We start from the raw sequence: 22,937 nt of genomic DNA on the forward strand, positions 1-22,937 counted from the left end.
AACTGGTATGGCTTGGAAAGTGTCAGTCACATGTCAAATCCATGTGGCTGAAAGATGAGCTGGAGAAATGTCAGCTCACTGTGGCCTGGTTCTGCGGCATAAGCATCATGCACTTGGTGTTCTTGCTCAGGTTGCTTACCCATGCCTAAAGAAGAGGTTAGTAGAGAAGGTAGCACTTTTTGTTAAGAGTTGGTAAATACAAATATAAGGACCAGAGCACAGTCTGATCTAATATATTTATTTCTCCTACATCTAGTGACACTTCTGGCTGCCTCCTACCCAAAGGTTTTCCAAAGTCACTGTCCTCCTCTCTAGTCTGGTGGAAGAACTAATTCACATCTTCCTCCCTGAGATTTTCTCTACCATGATCTACCACAAAGTCTGTATATTCTAATTATTTGTGAACATAGAGTATACCTGCCCTACAGCTGTTGTTTTTCCTGATATTTCCAAGTATTAGTATTATGTCTATATATGCGACCCTAAGAACAGCATGTTTTTATTCAATTCAAGTAAAGGGCCTATTTAGACCAACTGCTTGGGTCTGTACTCATTCTGCGCTACATGCCACCCCTTAAGTCCAGAGTGTTGGTAGCATCTGACCTGGAAGAGACCAGTGAGTTGAGAATGAGCTGAACTTTAATGAGGTTTGACAACTGTTTTTAATTTCACAGATCATTAGGTGGCATGGCCTGGCTTTTTTGGTTAGTGGGGGTGAGTTGTCTAGGAAGCCCCAAGATCCTAGGCACCTTCTGTTGGTGAGGAGATGACCAGGGTGTTGATGGCATTGGTCACCTTTCCCATGATGGCTTCGAGGTGGACACAACCACCTATGTGTTACCTACATTTAATGCAAGGAAGCCACACACTTAAGGCAGCTACCCATCATATGCTCTCCTGTCACTCACTGACATGGATATCTCCACAGCCACTTCAAGGCCCTCTTCGAGGCTAGGTTTGATGCAGCCAAACTGTGCTGTACTATGCGCCTGTCTTTAGCTTAGAAATCAACCACTCTGGCACTCTCTCTCCTAGCGTGTTGTCAAAAACTAAAAACCTGTTGAGTACCTGTTGCATATTTCCTGGTGCTGTGGTCTTTTTTTGTCTGGAGTTTCTTTGGATTCTTTGATATCCAGGCCCCGACGTTTCGGTGTGAAATTACACTTTGTTTTCATTTCAGGGCGGTTAAAAGAGACAAGTAAATAATCAAGAGATTCCCAGTCAGGTGAAATCTGGGATGTCTAATTGTGGAGCATCAGACTACAGCAACCTGGCAAATAATGGCTGCAAGGCCTATATGCGGTCATGTAATGTGGACCTATCTAGTTTTGTGCCCTGCAAGCCGAGCTGTGCACAATACACTATGCATGGCACTCATGCAGATAATGTGCTTGCTAGGGTGCAGGGTCAATACAATATTGTCCTCCTGCTCAAGCTACCATTCCGCACAATCAATCTACATGTGTCCTACTGTCCCTGCGCTGCATCAGCTCACAGTGATCTCATCAGCCTCTTGGAAGCATCTCTAAAGCAGTGTCTCACTGTATGGTAATGGAAGTTCCATAACATTGCTGGGAAGCTAGAGAGTGGAGAAAAAGAGAGGTTAGACCTAGTAGTGAGACAGGGAAACAGAGGACCAAGTACAGCCAAAACAGTGAGGGAAAAGTGTGGATTTCAAAGAGTAGAAGAAGCTGGTTTACCAGGCTAACCAGGGGTGCGATGTTACCTACCACTTTGCTCTTGTCTGGTCCCGTGTGGACATCCATCGTATGGTGGAGAGCAATGGTCACAAAAGCTGTGAGGGCCACCTCACCTTCCAAGCCTCCCACGCCGCCCTGAAACAAGTCAACAAGTTGCTCAACACTGGATCTGGAGTAGCAAAGCTCATAAAGGTAGCAGCCCAGAAGATAGCTGTGTATATTATGAACCTAATGAACAGTTCTACAAGGGTTAGGGCTTTGGGATGACCCAGTCTTTCATTCTTTTGAGGTTGATACAATATGTAACATCAATTTGGGCAAAATAGGTAATTTAACATAATATAATTATGAAACTGGCATCTTCCTCATCCCAGAATGTAGGCCCCTTGTTATGGCTACTTGTTATGATAAATGACAATCAATCTCTAGATTGTGCTTCTTTAAAAAGAAAATAGGAAGCAAGCCCTCATCCACCAACCTCGAAGTGTGGCTTAATCATTGGGTTGCTCCTCATCCATATCCCATATCTGGCGATATTAAAATAAGCGAAGGACCTCAGGCGGGCAAGAGTATCTAGTTGGAAAATGCCGACCAGATGGATGCAGTACCAGTCATCACCGTTCTTATCCACACTTCTGAATATTTTATTATTACCATAAATCCCCTGAATAAAATGGCTGTGGGTTATCTTTAGGCAGTTTTAATATGGGCATATATGGTTCTCAAAGAGACTCAAAAAGATCTCCATCCAAGAGCTCTTATAACTTTAGAGTACAATTGTGTCTTCAGATATGGGGTCCAGCTGAGGTGCAACCCAATGATAAAGTATGCACCGAGGTTGTTGGGTGAGGGTTCACTTCAATCTAAAATGCAGAGATTGTCAGCCACTCGTAAGGCACTATCTAACTATAGGTCCAGACAGATTCTTAGGGCCAGATGTAGCAAACAGTTTGCGAGTCGCAAACGGCAAAAATCGCCGTTTGTGTGTCGCAAGCGTGTGTGTGCTATGCAGAAATGCATTTTGCGAGTCGGAACCGACTCGCAAAATGCATTTCCGACTCGCAAATAGGAAGGGGTGTCCCCTTCCTATTTGCGACTCGCAGTGGTATGCAATTCCAATGGAGTCGCAGTTACCATCCACTTGAAGTGGATGGTAACCCACTCGCAAACTTTCCCCTTTGTGAGTGGACCCAAAAATATTTTTTCAGACCAGGCAGTGGTCCAAGGGACCACTACCTGCCCTGAAAAAATCCGAAACTAAACGTTTCGGTTTTTTTTTCTAAGTGCAGCTCGTTTTCCTTTAAGGAAAACGGGCTACACTTGGGAAAAAAAAAACTGCTTTATTTAAAAGCAGTCACGGACATGGAGGTCTGCTGTTCCCAGCAGGCCTCCATCCCCGTGAGTGCCCATAGTCGCTATGGGGGCGCAAATTGCGACCCACCTCATTATTATTAATGAGATGGGTCTTTGCGACCCCATAGCAACTCGCAGAAGGTGTCTGAGACACCTTTCTGCATACCAATTTGCGTGTTGCAAATTGCGAGTCGGAAGGACTCGCAATTTGCAACTCGCAAATTGGTTTCTTCCTACATCTGGCCCTGAGTTCCTGATTGCTCATATGATATCTTTGTATTCATATATGGGAGGATACAATATTTGGAGAGCCCACCCTTTTCTTTCCCCACATGATTTTTCTACTTCTTATGATAAAAGGGAGCACAGGAAATCCAAAAACATCAATTAGTGGGGGTCAGACACAAAGGCCTCTTCAGATTCAGTGGTCAATGCAGCTGTCTGCAGTTACAGGGGATGAAAAAACGATCATCCAGGCCTTTGGTACAAATTAAAGGGCCTCAAGAGTTTCCAAAAAGATGTGATGTGTAGTGTTTCAGATGTTCTGTCACACACATACAGTGGGGTACATTACAATGGGCCAGGACAACATAAAAACAGACTGCTGTTTTTTTTTGTTTTTTTTTTCAAAGCACAATTTTAAACAAAGACTAAAAGTGTACTGAACAAAATGCAAAATTGCAATTGGGTCAAAAGCAACAAATATATAAAATCACAGAATTAAAATTCATGAAATGAAAAACAATGCAATATGCAATATACATCAATACAAAAAGAAAGAATACCAAGAACCAGAACTCTAAAACTAATGCACAGAACATTCGAACAAAACTATTTTAAGCACTAGTTTAAAAACAAAAAGTGTTGGTGAAATAATGCAAATTCAGATGTCTTACAGCAGCAAGCGAAACAAACTGATAGGCAGTGTAAAATTTTGGAAAATGGAAATATTAAGTCAGATGATGAACTTGCTCTGGGTAACATCCAGCCTCTGGAGAACCCTGGAGATCTGAGGTATGCAGACACAATACGAAGGTTGCTGTAAAAGGAGCTTTATTATATACTTCACCCTTGGGTGGTAGTATTCCAAATTACTTGCTCTCACCCCTTCTTCTGTGCTGAATTAGTTTTTGTTGGCTTTAAGACTCTGTGCTCTTTACCACTGATAACCAGTGCCAGCCTGTTTGTTCTCTTTCCCTAAATCAGCTTACACATTGTTGGAATATTTAATTTACTTGTAAGTCCTTAGTAAAGTGGTGCTACATGTACCAAGGGCCTGTACATTAAATGCCACTGGTGGGCCTGCAGCACTCATTATGCCACCCAGTTAAATGGCCTTTTTAAACATGTCTCAGGCCTGCCATTGAAGCCTGTGTGCACTCGTAAAGTGTGATTTAGACCTGGCAAAATAAATATTTTGCCAGGCCTCAGCCTTCTTATTTAATACATATACGTCACCCTAAGGTACGCCCTAAACAATTCTTAAGGCTGGAGGCAACGTATTTAAAAAGTTAGACATGTGGTTTTAAGTTGAAATGTCCTGGGAGTGAAAAACTATTAAATTTGTTTTTCACTACTGCAAGGCCTACCTCTCCCATAGGATGGCATTGGGTTACCTTATTACATTTAATAAGTGATAACATTTGATTGGGAGCAGGTAGGAATGTCTAGTTTGGTCTCAAATTAAATATATTTTAAACCCCTCTTTAATGGAAAAGTTGGATTTTTAGTCACAATTCCTGAAAATACCACTTTTAGTAAGTTGTCATGTTCATATCCAAACAATTTGGCACCTACAGCTTGTATCCTGGGTCACATGACCAAGTGTAGTTAGCATTCTGTCTTTGTGTATTCCTCCCAGACAGTATCACAAAGTGGGGTTGGGTGTTGGCAGGATGGGCCATCCTGATTTGATGGGAGGGGCAGAGACGTCACCTACCATACTTGACTTCAAAAAGGTTGCCTTAGCAGACTCACAAAGGATTTCTCATTTGTCTATTGTCACTCCAGATCCACTGGAGTCAGGGTAGGAGAAGGAAGGACATTCCAGAACCAGATGAGGGGAAAGTCTATAAGTTTCTCGCACTTCAAAGTTGGCACATGGTATAAATATTGGACCCTCAGATCAACGCTTCAGATTACCTCTGGACCTGTGGAAGACTCAGAAAAAGAGCTGCAGTGCTGCCCTGCTGCAGGAAGGACTGCCCTGCTGCAAGAAGGACTGCCCTGCTGCCTGAGGAAGGAAGACTGGACCTACTTCTTGAACCCAGAACCACCAGAGGAACTCCAAGGGCTAGCTTACTGGCCTCCTGTTCTGAGTTACAGGGACATAACAAGCTCCAGAGACCTGCCCTGTATCTGCCCACACTCAACTGCACCTTCCTGTGCCCTGCTGCTGACCACTACTGGGGTGAGGTCTGATCCCGAAGAGGTGCCCCCAAGTCCTAAACCCTTGGCTCGCATCAGAGTATACTCTTCGTGGTGCAAATGTGGGTTTCCTCAGAACCAACGCAACCTGCATTACAACACTTCACAGCTCCTGAATGGCAGGCTCCTTGGAACTGGCGCAAAGCAATGGGTCTCGATGCAACTCTTCGCAGCTCTTGATGGCGGCCCTATTGAAACCAATGCAACTTGACACAGCATGATGCAGTATCTCACATCCTAGTCCTAGTACAAACAGGTAAATTGCCCAGTGGGCCAAAGACGTTGCTGTATCCAGTCCATGCTCCATCACAGTTGGCTTGACCTGTGTCCATTGGATTTTGCGGCCAGATAACCACAGTTGGTGCTTTTGTTAAACTTTTGTCATTCTGGGATCATTTTATTTATTACATTTTAATTTATTTTTCTAAATTGGTGTGGAATTTTCCTTTTGTGTGTCTTACTTTATTGCTGTTTGAGTGCTGCATAAATACTTTACACATTGCCTCTAAGTTAAGTCTGGCTGCTTTTGTGCAAAGCTACCATAGGGTTAACCACAGGTTAATTTAGTAACTTTTGTTGTCCCCCCTAACAAGAATTGTGGTTGCTGCTTGAGAAGGGTTAACACCCCCTCAATCAATAACCCAGATTTTCACAAGTTTTATAAGAAAAGCATGTGAGTTTGAATTGAATGTGCGCTTCTGAAGCCAGTGTAGGGCGCTAAGTAACATTTCCACTGTCCATAATAAACCAAGCGGCTGTTGCTATATAAATTCTCAAACATGATACCATACTTCAAGCGGCCTTGTTGCATTGCAAAATCCTTGACTTTGGACTATTTGTCCATGTGTTACACCCATGCCAGTATGTAATGACTAACTTATGGTTAATTATTACTGAGGCCAGGGAAAATTTGTCTTATGTGGGGTAACTAACGTCATTCCGGTAATTTTGCATTGCTCTTGTTATGCAAAATTCCCAAAATAACATTGTTGTGCCACTTTGCATAATTACACTCTTCATAGTAAAACGTTATTGCAAATCTGCCGTTCATTGTGAAAAATACCACAAATGCACAACATTGGGAATCACAGAACGCTGTTTTTTATGGTGGCTTTATTTTTTTGCACATTTTTATTAAAAAATGCATTCTCGCGTTGAGAGTGGACAGGGGGATTCCTTTAGTACTTTAATTAAGCGCAATATGCCAGTTTTGCATTTCAAGTAATTACTGGAAAATGTTCTGGAATTTGAAACAATTATGCAAAAGTAAATTGTGCAATTTTTGCACACGCCTAAATTATGTATTGGCTCCATGGCATGAAAGTCCAGACAAAAACATGTTCTGATTAATCTGTAAAGAATGTAGTTTACCTATTTTGCTCTGAAAATGGGGGGCTGTGCTTTGCTCCTTCTGAACTAATGGCCACTGATGAAAGAGCCCTTTGGGTTATCTCCAATAACTAATGGATTCCTTCATGGAGCAGACTGATTGTGGGGAGGGACCATGAACCTCAATTCACCAAAAGGCCAGGGAGAGTGGTAGTGACATCACCCGCCACTTGACCTTTACATTCGCTCACAGACTCATGCTTACACATACACACACAATCACACATACACACACTCTCACATAAACACACTATCACCTGCACGCATGCACACAACATACATTTAAGGGCACTTATTACTTACCTCAACCTCTAGGGAATGTCATATTCCAACTAATTGACAAAAAGCAAGGAGACTGCAGCCCAACCAATGTCCATTAGGACAAGCTGCTCCTGTGGTCCTGGCACTGATTTTGCCACCTCTGAGGCCAGGGGTCGCAAACGCAGTGCCAAGGGTTGCAATGGGCATGCCAGAGGTCGCAGCTGCGAACCCTAAATGACGTCCATGGGAGTGACATCAACCCTTTAGGCCCTTTCCCTACAACATCCCTAGATTGCTGGCGAAGTACTGGATTGTGTATAAGACCTCACTGCCCTCGCGTTTTTGCATTTTCTGGGCATGGATTGTGAACAAAGGCATTCCATTTCAGCACACATTCTTGTGTTTGCATTCACTTTCTTTGCTTGCTGTGCTCACCTAGAAACACATTTGCATTGCCTTGACTCTGTCCTACTCAGCTCTAGAATCATAGCAAGGTCGCTGTTTCCCGACGTCTTGCTTCCCGATGGACAATGCCATAGGGAGCGGCGTGCACAGAACTTATCTTCCTCTGTCCTGAACTGATTGCCTTGTTCATGTTTCATTTTGATTCACAATGTAAAATGGGTACCATCCATTTGAAGCTTGCCAGCTTCACAATTTAAGATGTTTACAGGTTGGTCGTGAATCTGTTACAACCGTGTTGCTTCGCTATATCTCAATGCTGCCTTATGTTTGTGGTCCTTCTTGGAGTTCTGGTACTGTTTGACTCTCTTTTTCATTAATCTTCCATGTTTTTCCAACATTTAACAACTGGTCATGATATCACCTGGACTTATGTACAACTATTTAAGGATTATCTGCAAATGTTTTTGGCTGCGTCCCATTATTATTTATGAGGCTTCATTTACCATGGGAGGCTTGCTTTAATTCACAACGTAAATGCAATAAAATACGCCTACAAATGTTTGTGGTCCATCTTGCTCATGTTATTTATTCTCTCCTTAAAAGACTGGCAAACTTTCAGCTTAGTTTTGTGATCCTTGGATATTGTTTTGTGAGTCTTTGGGCCAGTTTTTTGTTTTGTCTGTGAGATTGAGAATTTGGATTCTGCTTTTCCCAGCCTTCTGGCCATTTTAACAACTAAAAATCATGAAACCAGGTTGGCGGAATATAACAACCATCTATTTTTCCCCAGAACAAAGAGTGTACCAGATGTTGGCAATGAATGCAATGAGATACGCGCATTGGGCTCTCACTTCACAACCCCAGTGGACGGCAGTGCAGAGTGATGGATTGTGTTGGAAGGGCAGGGCACCACGCAGGTGCTTTAAAATTACCTCTTTCACACTCCACAAGATTCAGCAATATGTCTTTGTACACAGGCCATTTCACAGTTTTAACCTATGTATTTCAGTGCTGCTTACTGATGTAATTTTCTTTCGCCCAATCCTGCCCTAGAAACAACTCCAGGCATCAACTGAAGAAGTTGTAGCAAGGACGTGTAGTATGTATTTTCTACAGTTTTCTGTGGTGCTATACTTGCCCCAGAGTTACAGCCCAACATTTAACCCCTTAGATGTTGTCAGACACAGAAAATGCGTGTCCTCCAAACTACTCTTAGAGTTGTGAGCTGCCTTTCAAAATGTGGCTCTGTTTTTCTGCTGAATCTGAGAAATACATGCCCAAATAATTGAAGAAGGTACAAAGGAAATCGCTGTTTGTTCTAAAGCGTGTTTGGGGGACTTTCATGTGCCCATAACCATGACCTTACATTTCAAAACAAACGTCCATTAGGAGTCCTTAGCTTCAGAAGTATCTAAAAACACCTTCAATAATTCCATTAGCCTTTTTTTGTGGTTCCTACCTTCGCTCTGCATCATTTGTCTACAGCAGTGGAGGGATGGGCCATTATGCGATGATGGGGAAAAGTCTCTTTCTGACAGTAATGCAGTGTGCATATTATTTATGAAACTGATAAAGCGCTGGAGCCTAAGCACAGCCCACATGGCTGTCTTAGTGACCAGAAAAACCTCAGAGAATTCTCCTCTAACCCCAATGGGGACTCTGGCAAAGTTATTGGTGAGTAATGTTTGTACCATCTCAACAATACCAGCTTCTAAGCAGGAATCATTTAGAGTAGAAAAGATAATTTCATAGTATCCCATGTCAAATGTAGTCTTCCAGTCAAGCAATGTAGAATACAGGCTTCAGGAGATAAAAAAGCATTGCTTTACATCCTACTTTGAATGTTGGCTGTAACATATTATTGTTGGCTGTAGTATTATTGTTGGCTGCAGCGTATTATTGTTGGCTGTAGTGTATTATTGCTGCATGTAGCGTATTATTGCTGGCTGTAGCGTATTTTTGTTCACTGTGTGATGCTGGTTGCAGCGGTTGCTGTGCAGCTACATATTATTCTGTATCTTGCTGAGAGCAGCCATGGCAGAAGAATGCATCAGGTTATATTTACCGTGTCCCACTACATCCTGCACTGCTTGGGTACACTCAGGTCATAACAGCATGCCATGAAGACATGGAGTAATGCCATATAACTGAACATAGTAGAATTGTAGTATAAAACGCAAGGCAGCAAGGCTCTGCTCTTGATTGTTTCAAGGTCAATTGAATACCATTGAGCTGGGCAGAAAAAACAGCTAAGAAAGCCCTGAGAGACAAATCAGTTTGGAGTGTGTGCCATCAAAGAGAAGCAATGAAATGAACTGAAATCAAGTGTACATACAGTCCTGCATTCTCTTCCTGGGTGATGTTTTTGGTGCACGTGTGGCCAATGGGCATTGTTAGAAACAAGGTCTCTGGTTGGCAGTCAGTATGCACTCTGTCCAGCAGGGACCCAACCTTTAGTCAGGGTAGGGAAGATACACACCTAGGATAACCCCTGCTCACCCCCTTGGTAGCTTGGCACAAGCAGTCAGGCTTATCTCAGCTGCAATGTGTAAAGTATTTGTACCAACACATACAGTAACACAGTGAAAACACTGCAAAAATCTATTTTTCTCCCGAACGGCTCCTGTGGGTGGATTTCAGTCTTGGTTCCACCAGCTTCTCCTTTCAAGGGCCCAGGGACTGGAACGGGCTCCACTTGGCAGGGTAGGAGTCTCAGAAAGAGAGTCCGGGTGCTGGCAGAGGCCATGTGTAAAGTATGTGTACCAACACATACAGTAACACAGTAAAAGCACTACAAAATGGACACAACAGTTTAGTAAAATAGCCAATATTTATCTAAATCAAACAAGACCAAAATAACAAAAATCCAACATACACAAGCAAAGTTATGAGTTTGTAAACTAACAAGAGTCTTAATCCATAGAAATCAACAGATGCGTTGTTTTTACACAAAGTACCTGGATTGCGTCAAAAATAAAGCTGCATGGTCGAGCGTGCAACAGAAAAGTCAGAGATGCATTGATTCCTTACTCGCAAGTGAGGCAGTGCATCGTTTTTTCTCCAGTCGGCTAGACAATGCATCGTTTTTTTCTCCCCCAGAAGAGCGATGCGTCGATTTCCAGGCGGGCAACCTCAGATCCGCGCAGGTTACCTGTGGTTTTGATGCTCAGCAACAATGCATGCGAAATTCGGGTGCACAATGGTGAAGAGTCACACTAAGTTTGGTGATGCGTCAATTTTGGCAGCTGCACACGGGTGTTGCGTTGATTTCCCAGGCGCAATGCTGGCAGAGGAAGTCTTTGATGGCCCTGAGACTTCAGGACAGGAAAACACAGCAAAGTCCAGTCTTTTTTCTCTCTCAGGTAGAAGCAGCAACTGCAGGCCAACCCAGCAAAGCACACACCCACGCAAAGGGGCAGTTCCCCTCCTCCAGCTCTTCAGCTCTTCTCCTTGGCAGAGGTTCCTCTTGATCCAGAAGTAATCTAAAAGTCTGGAGTTTTGGGTCCATTACTTATACCCCTTTCTGCCTTTGAAGTAGGCAAACTTCAAAGAAAAGTCTCTGTTGTTCACAAGATGTCAACACCATGGCTGCGCGCGCGCTTTAGGGCCCGCCTGATGCCAGACTCTGTGCATTACTGTTTCCACCACACAGTCTTGGTCCAGAGACTGCCATTTGCAGAGTCTAGTGGCTGCTGCAGCGTGCTGTTGGAGCACTGTCTTTATTTCATGGCATTGGTCCCAAGTATCTTTATGGCAGCAATCTTGGGCTTGGCACATTGAGCGGGGCACTTTGGGTGTGGCACATGGGGGGGGGGGCACAAGTCTATTTAAGTGACCCCGCCCAGTTCTCACTGCTCACTATTCTGAGGATCTCGTGAAGACCGGAGCTTTTCTGTTTGAAGTCTGGTGTTTCCATGTTCCTGCTTGTTCACCTGGGATTTCCCCGTGTTGAGGCATTTGAAGCAGCGAGTAGCAGAAACTCAGGGTGGTAAGACGGATGGTGGATTCTAGCTTCCATCATCAGTTTTCTTATTTGATAAAACTGTTTAAAGGTTGATATTCTTTTTTTTTGGAGAAAGTAGTAATCTTTGGCAATCAGCTGTAAATATTTAAATTGATAACAAACTAAGCGAATGTTTTGCTGTAACAACGTTACCGCTTTCTCGCGGTCACTTTTCAACTTCAGCTGCTTACTTGTGGAGTCGTTCGGTAGCGACAGAGATACATTGTATAAGCGCAGTTATTCAGAAAAGGTTTAAATGGTTATGAATAAATGATAAGGCAATAATTTGAACTCAAGGGAATGTTTGATTATGGTTAATGTAAAATACGGACACAAACTGAAATCGTGTATCTTGGAAAGTTTTTGAAATGTGAAGTAACATTTCTTTGAGTGAATACCGTGCTAACCTTTCATTTCTTGAAACTTATGAAAGGCGCTATGATTTACTATTGTTCCAACCGACTGCTGGATTTATAGTTGACAGATTCCGAAGAGTTCTGTGATTGATATTTCTCTGCAGTATCTGTGATTCTTGTTTCCGCAGGTCTCCTTCCCCGCTGTACCCTTCCTTAACTCCCTACCCCCCACTTGACCACTCTAAGACTCTGCGCTGTTAAGGCTTGTAGAGTTGGAGCTGCCAGGAGGTGGGCCTATTGACAACAACGCGTGTACCCTGAGGATTTGGACTCGCTGACACAAGTTCCTGCCTTGCTCAGGCCTGGCCCCAGATACACACCAGGGTGCATTGTGTGAGGACAGGCACAGCCGTTTCAGGTGCAGGTGTCAGCTCCTCCTTTCCCACTCTAGCCTCATCAGGATATGCAGAATACACCCCAACTCCCTTTGTGTCATTGTCTAGAGCAAATTCACACACAGCCCAACTGTCAGTTTGACTCAGACATGGATTCCACAAGCAGGCAGAGGCACAGAATGGTTAAGCAAGAAAATGCCCATTTTCTAAAAGTGGGATTTTCAAACTGACAATCTAAAAAACAACTTTACCAAAAGATGTATTTTTAAATTGTGAGTTCAGAGACCCCAAACTCCAAATCTCTATCTGCTCTCAATGGAAAATTGCACTTAAAATATATTTAAAGGCAAGCCCCATGTTAACCTATGGGAGAGAAACCCAAATGTGGCAGTATTTCACTATCAGAACATGTAAAACACATCAGGGTACGTAGGGTCTAACTTAGGGGTGCCTTATATGTACAAAAAGGGAAGGTTAGGGCCTGGCAAGTGGGTACACTTGCCAGGTCAAATTGGCAGTTTAGAACTGCACACACAGGCACTGCAGGGGCAGATCTGAATCATGTTTACAGGGCTACTCATGCGGGTGGCACAATCAGTGCTGCAGGCTCACTAATAGCATTTGATTTACATGCCCTGGGCACCTCTAGTGCACTTTACTACATGCCAATCGTGGAAAAGCCAATTGCACATACAGTTTACACAGAGAACACTTGGACTTTAGCACTGGTCAGCAGTGGTAAAGTACCCAGAGTACCAAAAACCATCAAAAATAATGTTTAGCACACATTCAAAAACACAATTGAGAGTACGGGGTTCTTGTAACGGGGGCAGGTCAGTAGTGTAACATTTGTAGCACTATGCCCCTCGTAAACCTCAACTAAAGGTGAGACAACAGTGGATTCTGGTGTGTGGGATAAAGGGGGAATTTCCTTTACGGGCTAGGTGGTCTCACACACTCAATGGTGTCATGCTTCATCATATGACCACCTAGCCCCACCCAGGTAGGGCAATGCCACCTGGGCGGACTCAACCTCACTGTTAAAGGAACAGGAGGGAGTGCGTAAATCAATTCTGGTTCTGGCAAAGGGGATCCAGCTAGACTAGGAAATAAAAACACCTAAACAGTGTGTGTATTTTAATAGGAGGTTCTGTTTGGTGTGATTAAAAAGAAGACTGGGACACCAAGTGAGAGCAATGACTCACAGGGTCTCAGACATGTTTCTGCCCACAACGAGGAGCTGAAGGGTCTCGGGGCATTCATCAGGGAGAAGGATCCCTGCTATACATGCTAAGTAAGCGTAAAGTAATTAATAGTAATCAAGAAATATAATAATAAGTGTCACCTGAACGGGTGGGGGGCCTACCTTGCCAAGGGAATACCTGGGGGGACCTAAAGGAGGTAAGACACGTCAGTACAGTACTGGAGGCGATAACGTGACTAAGCAAAACACAGCAATCCACAACACACGTGAAAGAGATCATGCAAGGCTCAGTAGTTCTGGGTGCATAAGGCATACTTCACATAAATAATCATATGGCACGTCATTGCGTGAAATGTAAAAAAGGAAGGAAATGGGAGAAATTCTTACCCTATCACTAGAGGCTACTAGCCTCTGGGGTCCTGGAGAGGGAGCGTCCCCTTATAGTCAGACTCTAAGGTGGGGGGACAGGTGAAAAAGGAAGAAAAAGGGGGGGGGGAGGAAAAGGGAAAGCACATGTGAGGGAAGGGGGCAAGAAGGGGATGGAGACCCCTAAGCACCCGAGGGCAAGGCCCTCAACAGTAAGACCCCCATTGGGTGCAAGACCTAAGGTTACTGGTCAAAATGAGAACACACAAAGAAAGAATTTGTGAAGAGAAAAAAAAAGTGTGTGAGACCACCTAGTCCGTAAAGGAAATTCCCCCTTTATCCCACACACCAGAATCCACTGTTGTCTCACCTTTAGTTGAGGTTTACGAGGGGCATAGTGCTACAAATGTTACACTACTGACCTGCCCCCGTTACAAGAACCCCGTACTCTTAATTGTGTTTTTGTGTTGGCTTCTGGGAGTTGAGTACGGTTGTGTTCTCCATCCATCCCCCCACTCCCAATTTCTCTCTCTCTGTGTTTTGTTAGCACACATTCAAAACACAGGAAGCAGAGGCAAAAAGACAGAGGAATCCACACCAAGGATGTCAGGCCTAACAGGTATAAAAAAAAGCGGATGCGCAGGTATGTTGATACAGAGCACATGCAGGTGGGACTTTCTCTGAATATCCTGATTAGACATTAGATGGTTGGGGCAAACACACGGGGTTGAGTCCGAGAACTTCTCTCTTCCATCACATAGTATGAGTCCTCCTTGAGAATAGAAAGAGATGTTACAACTAAGGAGTGCAGGTGGTAGGGACACTTGCTTCCTTGTCAGGCATGGTGGTACTAAGGTTTTTTTGCCTCAGGTATCTCCTCAGTGGGATCAATAGACAGGGTGAAACCAGGAGACAAGCGCCTTCCCTCATTCCATCAAGACACAGACAATACTTAAACCCCAATCTCCCTTATATACTCCTAGGTATGGAGAAGTGAGAACAGCAACACTATCTCAACTAGCACCAGCTAGATGATATAAATTATTTGGGCCTTCTCCCACTTCCTCCTGAGCCAGACCATGATTAGTTACCTGCATCTCCCTGTGCCAGACTGGTGCTGGATCCTTGAAGGCCCCATTACTCTCCAACTGATGCTTCATCAGGAAGTCCACCGCTGTCAGGATGGTGTCATCTTTCACATTAATGTGATCACGACAAATAGAGAGTATCTTAGCAACGAAGGCTGTAAGCCTGAAAGAAAGAACCACACAAATGGCTTGACTTAAGGGCTTTGAGTACAACCACAACAAAGCTACTACTATGTGTTCCGAATCTTGAAACAATACCAAGAATGAGACAGAAGGCCACTTTGCCTAATGTAATTAATGAAATGGTTGGTTCTGGTATCTTGATTTCCCCCTTTGAGGGTGTGAAACGGAAAATAATGATGCTCAAATTGATTGGCATTTTGAGAGTAATGGCTGATTTTTAGCCAAGGGACAGATACAAAAACTGCACAGTAATAGAAATGTGAAACTGAAATACAATTATAATTCAGGACAGTAACTGAACCGAACTCACAAAAACGTGTGCAAATTTGGATAGGAATTTACATTGAAGTTTAACAATATTGATCCAATGCCCCTTACATCTTATACTTGACATCTAATGTAAGTAGTTGTCAGATTTAGCATTCCCATTACTAGATTTCATTCTAGATAAGTGAGTGTTAAAGTCACTAAAATAGGGATGGTTCTGGTTACAACAGTCCATACAAACCAGATGCTTAGTTGCCCTCTCAGAGCTTTAACTGTGAGTTTCTCAACACCCATATTGTCATTTATTGATACTGGTTCATTAATCAGTTTTACTAGCCAGCATATTATTGTTTTTATATACAATTCCTACCACAAATGATGAGTGACCTGCGGCTGAGCAAGTGGTGGACTTAAAACTGAGCCAATTATGATGACCTGATACTAAACTAATGATTGATTCGGCATTGAATCAATGATGGACTAGGACTGAACCAGCAATGGGTGTGGTAATGAGAAACAATAGGCTTTGGAATGATTGAACTGCTTCTGAGTTGATGATGATGGACCTGGAGCAAAATGAAAGACTGACGTGCAGTCACCCATTGATTGACCTTGGGCTGAACCGGAGAATGAGAAACAATGTACATTGGACTGAATCAGTGATAGATCTGGAGCCGAGCCAGTATGGACATGAGAGTAATCTAATGCTGGACCTCTGATTGTGCTAACATTGGGCTAGGTGCTAATGATGAATGTTGGAATGAGTCAGTGATGGACATGGGACTGCTCCAATGATGATAGACCTGGGAGTGAGGCAAGTATGATCTTCCTAGGAATGATTAAATAACAAAGGACCGGCAACTAAACCATTAATGCACCAGGAGCTGAGTCAGTGATGACAAGTCTGGAACTGAGCCAATGACAATTAATCTGGGACTGAGACAACTGACGGACATGGACATGCACCAGTACTGGACCTAACCCTGACCACTGATAAGACCTGAACTGAGCTATTGATGGACTTTGGACTGACCTAATGAAAGATCCAAGATAGAGCTACGTAATTCTGGGCCACTTTTAGAATGAACTATCAAGGCACGAGTGACTGGCAATCTCGGACCTGTTACTGGGCCTCTGACTGAGCCTATAATAGACCAGGTCTAGGTAGTGCTGGGCCTGAGACTGAGCCCTGAATAAACCTTGGACAAGCCCATTGATGGCCCTGAAACTGAGTCAGTGTTGGCCTGGGACTGAGTGAATGATAGACGCTGAACTTATTACAAAATGAATATGGGACTCAACCAATATTGCAACTCATAATGTGCAAATGATGGACCTGTCAATGAACTAATTGCTGGGCCACTGATGGACAAGGGATTGATCCAATAGTCATGGAACTGGGGTTTAGCCAGGGATGATAGACCTAGGACTGGTTCAGTAGTAATGGATCTGCAACTGAGTCAAAAGGCACCTAGAATGGTGGGCCTTAGAATATGCTAATGATAGACCTAGGTATGTAGCAAGGATGATGGATCTGATGCAATAATGATGAAACTGTAAATGAGCCAGTAATAGAACTGGGGCTGTATTACACTGAGTACCATTAGGGTACAACAGGCATGTGTGTCTACGTTCTGCTCCCTTGGGCCACATTGGCATTACAGAAGGGACTGAAGCTGCACACCCCATTCTGTAGTACAGTTTGCGCTGGTGCTACATGTGAAACAGCACAAACTGAAGAGATCGTTCTCCCATTAGCATGGCACTTTGCCTCTGTGCCTTGTACTATTATAGGCACTTGAACACATGAAAAGAAGCAGTCTCTGGTCTAACTGTATGCCACAAAGGGGTGGCACACATTCAGTGTAATTCCCCCCTCCCAAGGTTGCCACTTGAATGCACAAAAAGTGGGTCCCAAGGTCTCTACAATCATCCCCTGTAGGTGGGTGCAGTTAATTAGTGCAAGGCCATTTCTGTTTCTCTTTCAAAGGCAGTCTGTATAGCTGCCTACAAAATGAAAGACAGACTGATGCAGCCAGCCACCTTTCACTAATATGCTGCTTGCAGGGCAGATGTGAGTATGCAGCTTTACTGGGGGCACAATAATAACTAAAAGAGGGACGCTGACCTGGTCTCTGCCTGGTACACCGCGTAAACTGTAGGCTATTGTCAGACCAAGGCAGTGTGCCCTATGAATAAAAAGGCCCCTGGAGTTCAGCCAATGGTGCGTGTACGTCGTATTTCTAGAGCATGAATATAGGAAGAAGGCAACAGAGCTCTCTGCAAGGTTGAAGGCAAAGATGCAGTCAATGAATGATTGGAGGAGTGAGGCAAGGGACATAGAGGCAATTACAATGAACCTTTGGCTGAGGAAGTTGTAGAGTACCACCAGGCCCTTACAGTCAGGGTGGTGATTTGTGCGCACACCTCTCAGCCGGATGTGACCGAAAGCATAAATAAAGGGGCGTGGAGTCCCACGGGGTTTCCGCCGACACTGATAATTAAGGTGTGGTAAGGTTTGTCTCTAGCGCAGGCCCAGCGGTGAAGCCTAGACCCCCATGCTTGCCACATCATACAGTGCTGAGGTGCAGGGAAGCAGAACCCCCTCACAGTTATATCCGAGGGGCAGGAACAGTTGCAGGTCGCAACACCTGGCGAAGAGGTGGAGCCCACCTGCTGTGTGCGCTGCACCTGACATGCGAGCACTCCCCATACCACCTCACCTCATGCATCACTCCTGATCCTCTACTCTAGGCTGCTGTGAGGAAGGCGGTGTCTAGTCATGCCAGCACCTGAGCCTTCCTGCCACGCGGCGGTGACCACATTTCAACATTTTGGAGCCCCAGTGCCTGCTAGGCCATCCTTGTCAGGGAGGATCTGCTTTGCACAGTGCCACCTGCGGGCAGCAGGACATCACAGCAGCCTCCATACTCTCATTGCTGCCCAGCCTTCTGTTGATCACAGGCAGCATGGGTTAGGAGCAGTTTGGGCAAGCAGCACCCTACATACTTGGGGGACTCTCCCCGAGATCAGAGCTCTCTTCTCTGCACGACCCTGTTTTGGGGGAGTGGCTTTAGCTGGGTTCATTGGTGAATGGGCTAACTGGATGCAAGCTACTTAATCCCTCACTTTTGCTCATGCTCACAGGTGTCCCTGATCTGCGTAGAGTATAGCATACTTCCAGTAAAGTCAACTGCGCGACCCTGCGATAGATGATGACCAGTGGCTGGCCCTACAACCCAATTCCCACCACCTGCTGGCACTGCTGTCCTCATGACGTTGACAGTCCTGCAGCCATTCAGTGAGTCGATTGACCCGTGATGGCAGCACCACGCTGGAAAACATGAGTCACCAGGCTCATGAACTATTATTGGGCCACGCACAAGGCTGATGGCACAGTGAAAAGGTCCCTGCTGCTCCACTTTGGAGCTGAACACCTACTTTGACTCCCAACTTAATCCTCCCTATGAACGCTTTAAATTTCAGCAAGTCTGCCAGCAGGAAGATGAAATGATAGCTGGCTTCAATGCACGTCTCAGAGCCTATGTCGATGATGACCAACAGAAGGAAGTCCGGGCACAGCTCATCCAAGAGTGTCGCTCCACTGTCCTGCACCGTCCCATTCTCTGCCAGCTGGGTATCAAGTTGGAGGACATTTTGACCCTCGCATGCTCACATGAGCTGTCCAACAGCTGGGCAGAGATGATGGTACACACACTGGTCCAGCATCCTACCCCCTGCAGATGAGCAAGGTTGAAAAGTCAAGAAGGAGGCGGTAGGTTTGATTTTTTGATGACAGCCACTGCCAAGGCTCAGAAACTGGCAGCGGTGGGGCTAGTCAAATGCAACAACTGTGACCATGATCAACATGCCACCAACCAGTGCGCAGCACAGGGCCGCTCATGCTCCAAATGGTGTAAGCCCAAATACTAAGCCAGGGTATGCCACAGTAGTATCAAGAGGAACAGGAACACTGCATGCCCCAAGGCCACTTCCACCCTCAGACAACTGTCACTAGAAGACAAGCCCCATTATGCCCGCCACTCAATGCCCCATCTGTCTTGGGAGGAAATTGCCGGTGACGAGGAAGATGGATTTATGATTTTAGGCTCAGGGGCAGAGCCGAAGGGTGCATGTACTCCACTAATGTCCGATTTCAGGATGCAGAGCTAGCGTCCCAATAGACACAATAGTATCTGTCAGTGGGTAGGTCAGGGAGGCACCCAAGGTCCATGTAACAAAAGAAGGCAGTGGCACACTGCTAGGCTGCCAAGACTGCAGCAGAACTGGAGTTGGTGTTCTTTGCCAGAGGTATCAATGAAACACAAGCTCACAACATCCTTAAGGACTTTCTGCAGTTATTCCAAGGACTTGGGTGCCTCAAGGGCACCAAGGTGAAGCTCCATATTGATCAAACCAACCTCCCTGCACCATACAAGGGTGCCATTTCACCTCTGCCCACTGGTGGAAGATGAACTGAATGGAACAACAAGGAGTCACTGAAAATATCAGGGCAAAAAGGGCAGGACAGAAAATGTTAGGGCCAATGCTGTGGGACCCCCATTAGTGGTTGCTCCCAAGCCAAAACAGCCAGGGGCCATCAGGCTGTTTGTGGACATATGGCTACCCAATAAGGCGATCCTGCGGGAGCGCCATATAATGCCCACTTTGGAGAATATCATTGCTGAGCTCAACGGTGCCCATTTTCTCCACACGTCAGACTACAAAAGTATCAACATGTCAATCTTGGCATCTCTTCAGACGGAGAGGTCTTTCTAAATGCCATCCGTGAGCACTTTCTGGATTTGAGAGTGAGCTCAACATAGGCAATGACATTTTCATCTACTCCACCACCTTTGATGAGCAATAGCGCAGGCTCCGGGTGACATTTCAGAACCTGACTGAGCAAGGATTGACCCTGCAGAGAAATAAATGCTCTTTTTTAGTACATCATTGAGTTTTTTGAGCATGTCTTCTCGAGTGAAGGACTGCGTCTGGACCCACGTAAAGCTGGTGTCATCCAGCGTGGCCCCTGACTTCAGACACCAACGGAGGTGAGAAGCTTCCTAGGGAAGACATGCTGTGGGAGGTTCATGCTGAACATGGCAACGATATTGGAGCCTCTTCAAGCCTTGACAAAGACCAATGCTGTGTGGATGTGGACTGAACGGGCTGAAAATGCCTTAGGAAAAGTGAAGAAGGCACAGATCAGGGATGCCACAATGTCCTATTTTGACCCACAACATCACACCGAGTTAATCATAGACTTCAGCCCCGTGGGCCTCAGGGTAGTACTTACCCAAGAGCAGGCTCCAGGATAATGGGTACTGATGGCATATGCCAACTGGGCATTGGCAGCATCTGAGATCAGGTGCTCCTAACTTGAGTGTGAGGTTGTCACCATCTGGTGGTGAAGCAAGAAACATTTCCACTTTTATCTGTGTGGGCAAGGATTAAAAGTTTTGACAGATCATAAGCCGTTGGTGGCCATATTTGATGTCACATCTAGAAATCCGCCATCCCACCTTCACTGTGCTCTTTGGACCCGGAATTTGGCGGGCTTCCCAACCTGCCAGGCCCAGAGTCAGCTGTCTCCCAATGCAAAGAAGGTGGTCACTCTTTGGATGCTGATAGGGAAGCTCCACCTCCAGACGTCACGGCTGCCGCACAGTCGAACTGTGGGACAGATCTAAGCAGCCGTTCAGGCAACACCATTATAATCTCTGACCTAATCCCCAACCAAGTGCTCAGCTTCGTGACTTTGTTCAGTAGCACTACTAAATCAAATCAAATCAAATCATTAACATTTATAAAGCGCGCTACTCACCCGTGCGGGTCTCAAGGCGCTAGGGGGGAAAGGGGGGGTTATCGCTGCTCGAACAGCCAAGTCTTTAGGAGTCTCCGGAAAGCGGAGTGGTCCTGGGTGGTCCTGAGGCTGGTGGGGAGGGAGTTCCAGGTCTTGGCCGCCAGGAAGGAGAAAGATCTCCCACCCGCCGTGGAGCGGCGGGTGCGAGGGACGGCAGCAAGTGCGAGGCCAGCGGAGCGGAGGGTGCGGGTGGGGACGTAGAAGCTGAGGCGTCTGTTGAGGTATTCCGGTCCCTTGTTGTGGAGGGCTTTGTGTGCGTGGGTGAGAAGACGGAAGGTGATCCTTTTGCTGACTGGGAGCCAATGCAGGTGTCTCAGGTGTGCGGAGATGTGGCTGTTGCGGGGTACGTCGAGGATACTATGGCACAATGAGACACCCCCCACCCTGTGGCTTCAGTTTTATGTAGTCCAAATGCTGGTTATGCATGGCCACTAACATGGGGAGGGATGGAGAGTACCATCCAGACCTTACATGCATCTCTTGGCCTGGTGTGATGAGAGCCTTAATAAAGGGGTCTGAAGTTGCACAGGGCTTCCACCAACACTGATGGCTAAGGTGTGGTTGTTTGTCCCCGGCACAGCATCCAATGATGAGGCCTAGACCTCCATGCCTACTAGGGGCCACAACACACAGTGCTGAGGTTCAGGGAAGCAGAACTTCCCCCTCCTCTCAACAGTATACCACGAGGGTCAGGGGCAGGTTGCGACAGTAATGAAGGAGTGGTGAATGGACCAGTGATTGGGCCACTGATCGACCTGGATTAAGACTGAGCCACCACAACACCAAGCCAATAGAGACCCTGTGACTGAGGCAATGATGGACTGGGACTGAGCAACTAATGGACCTGGAATTAAGACAATGATGATGCAGGGATTCACATAGTAATGGACCTGGGAGGAGCCAATGGTGAACACTAATTGGAGGAAATTATGGTTCTGGGACTGAGCCAATAACATGTTTGAGACTGAAACAACAATAGACATGGACATTTGCCAGAAATGGATCTGAAACTGAGGCAGTGATGGACAAATTTGTGCTAGTGCTGGACAGGGAACTGAGGTAATGGAGAAACATCTGAGACCAAGTCAATGTTGAACCAAGAAAATATGAAATAACAATGATCTTGAAACTGAAATAACAGTGGATCATGTACTGAGCCAGTTATATATCTTATCCATTAATATGTCATCTTAGCTTCACAATGCAATGATCCAAATTTCAGCCTGAACTCAATAGGCCAAAGAATGAAGGTACAGAAAATAATAAACTGACCATGTGCTGCTAGGAGTGGTAATCCAAGCTCCATAGGACCCATCATTTTTCCTGAAAGACAAGAGCCGCGTGTGGCCTGAAAAAAAGCAAGAAAGCATTAATGTAGCTATTTAGACTATATTTCTATCCATCAAAACCATTATACAGAATACACTTTTAATGCAGTTGTGATATATTATTTTATACCCTTCAGGGAGTAGTGCAGATACAGTAAATATACAGAAATCCCTACACATTATGAGATGGAAGGACTGTGCACCATATAAGCTGTTCTACTTACAAAGGAGTGATTAGGTGAGTGAGCGACTAAGTGGGCATGTAAGCAAGGCAGGGGCCTAAACTGTAGTGCTGTCAAAGGCATTAGTTAGCTGATCCTAATGTTTTTGTGAGGTACCAGTATAA

At 45.2% G+C, this 22,937-nt stretch overlaps 1 protein-coding gene across 1 annotated transcript in view; it reads right to left on the minus strand.

Moving 5' to 3' along the window:
• Window positions 1-22,937, minus strand: part of LOC138299178 (complement C4-B-like) — a 541,079-nt gene that overhangs the window by 132,554 nt on the left and 385,588 nt on the right. The window contains exons 25-27 of the mRNA XM_069237273.1: window positions 22,536-22,611; window positions 14,951-15,110; window positions 1,731-1,835 (exon numbers count right to left, since the gene is read on the minus strand). Of these exons, the coding sequence (XP_069093374.1) occupies window positions 1,731-1,835; window positions 14,951-15,110; window positions 22,536-22,611 (341 nt within the window). The remainder of the gene's footprint in view (window positions 1-1,730; window positions 1,836-14,950; window positions 15,111-22,535; window positions 22,612-22,937) is intronic.

The sequence above is a fragment of the Pleurodeles waltl genome, chromosome 6, assembly GCF_031143425.1.
Source record: "Pleurodeles waltl isolate 20211129_DDA chromosome 6, aPleWal1.hap1.20221129, whole genome shotgun sequence".
In the NCBI taxonomy this organism is placed as follows: domain Eukaryota; kingdom Metazoa; phylum Chordata; class Amphibia; order Caudata; family Salamandridae; genus Pleurodeles; species Pleurodeles waltl.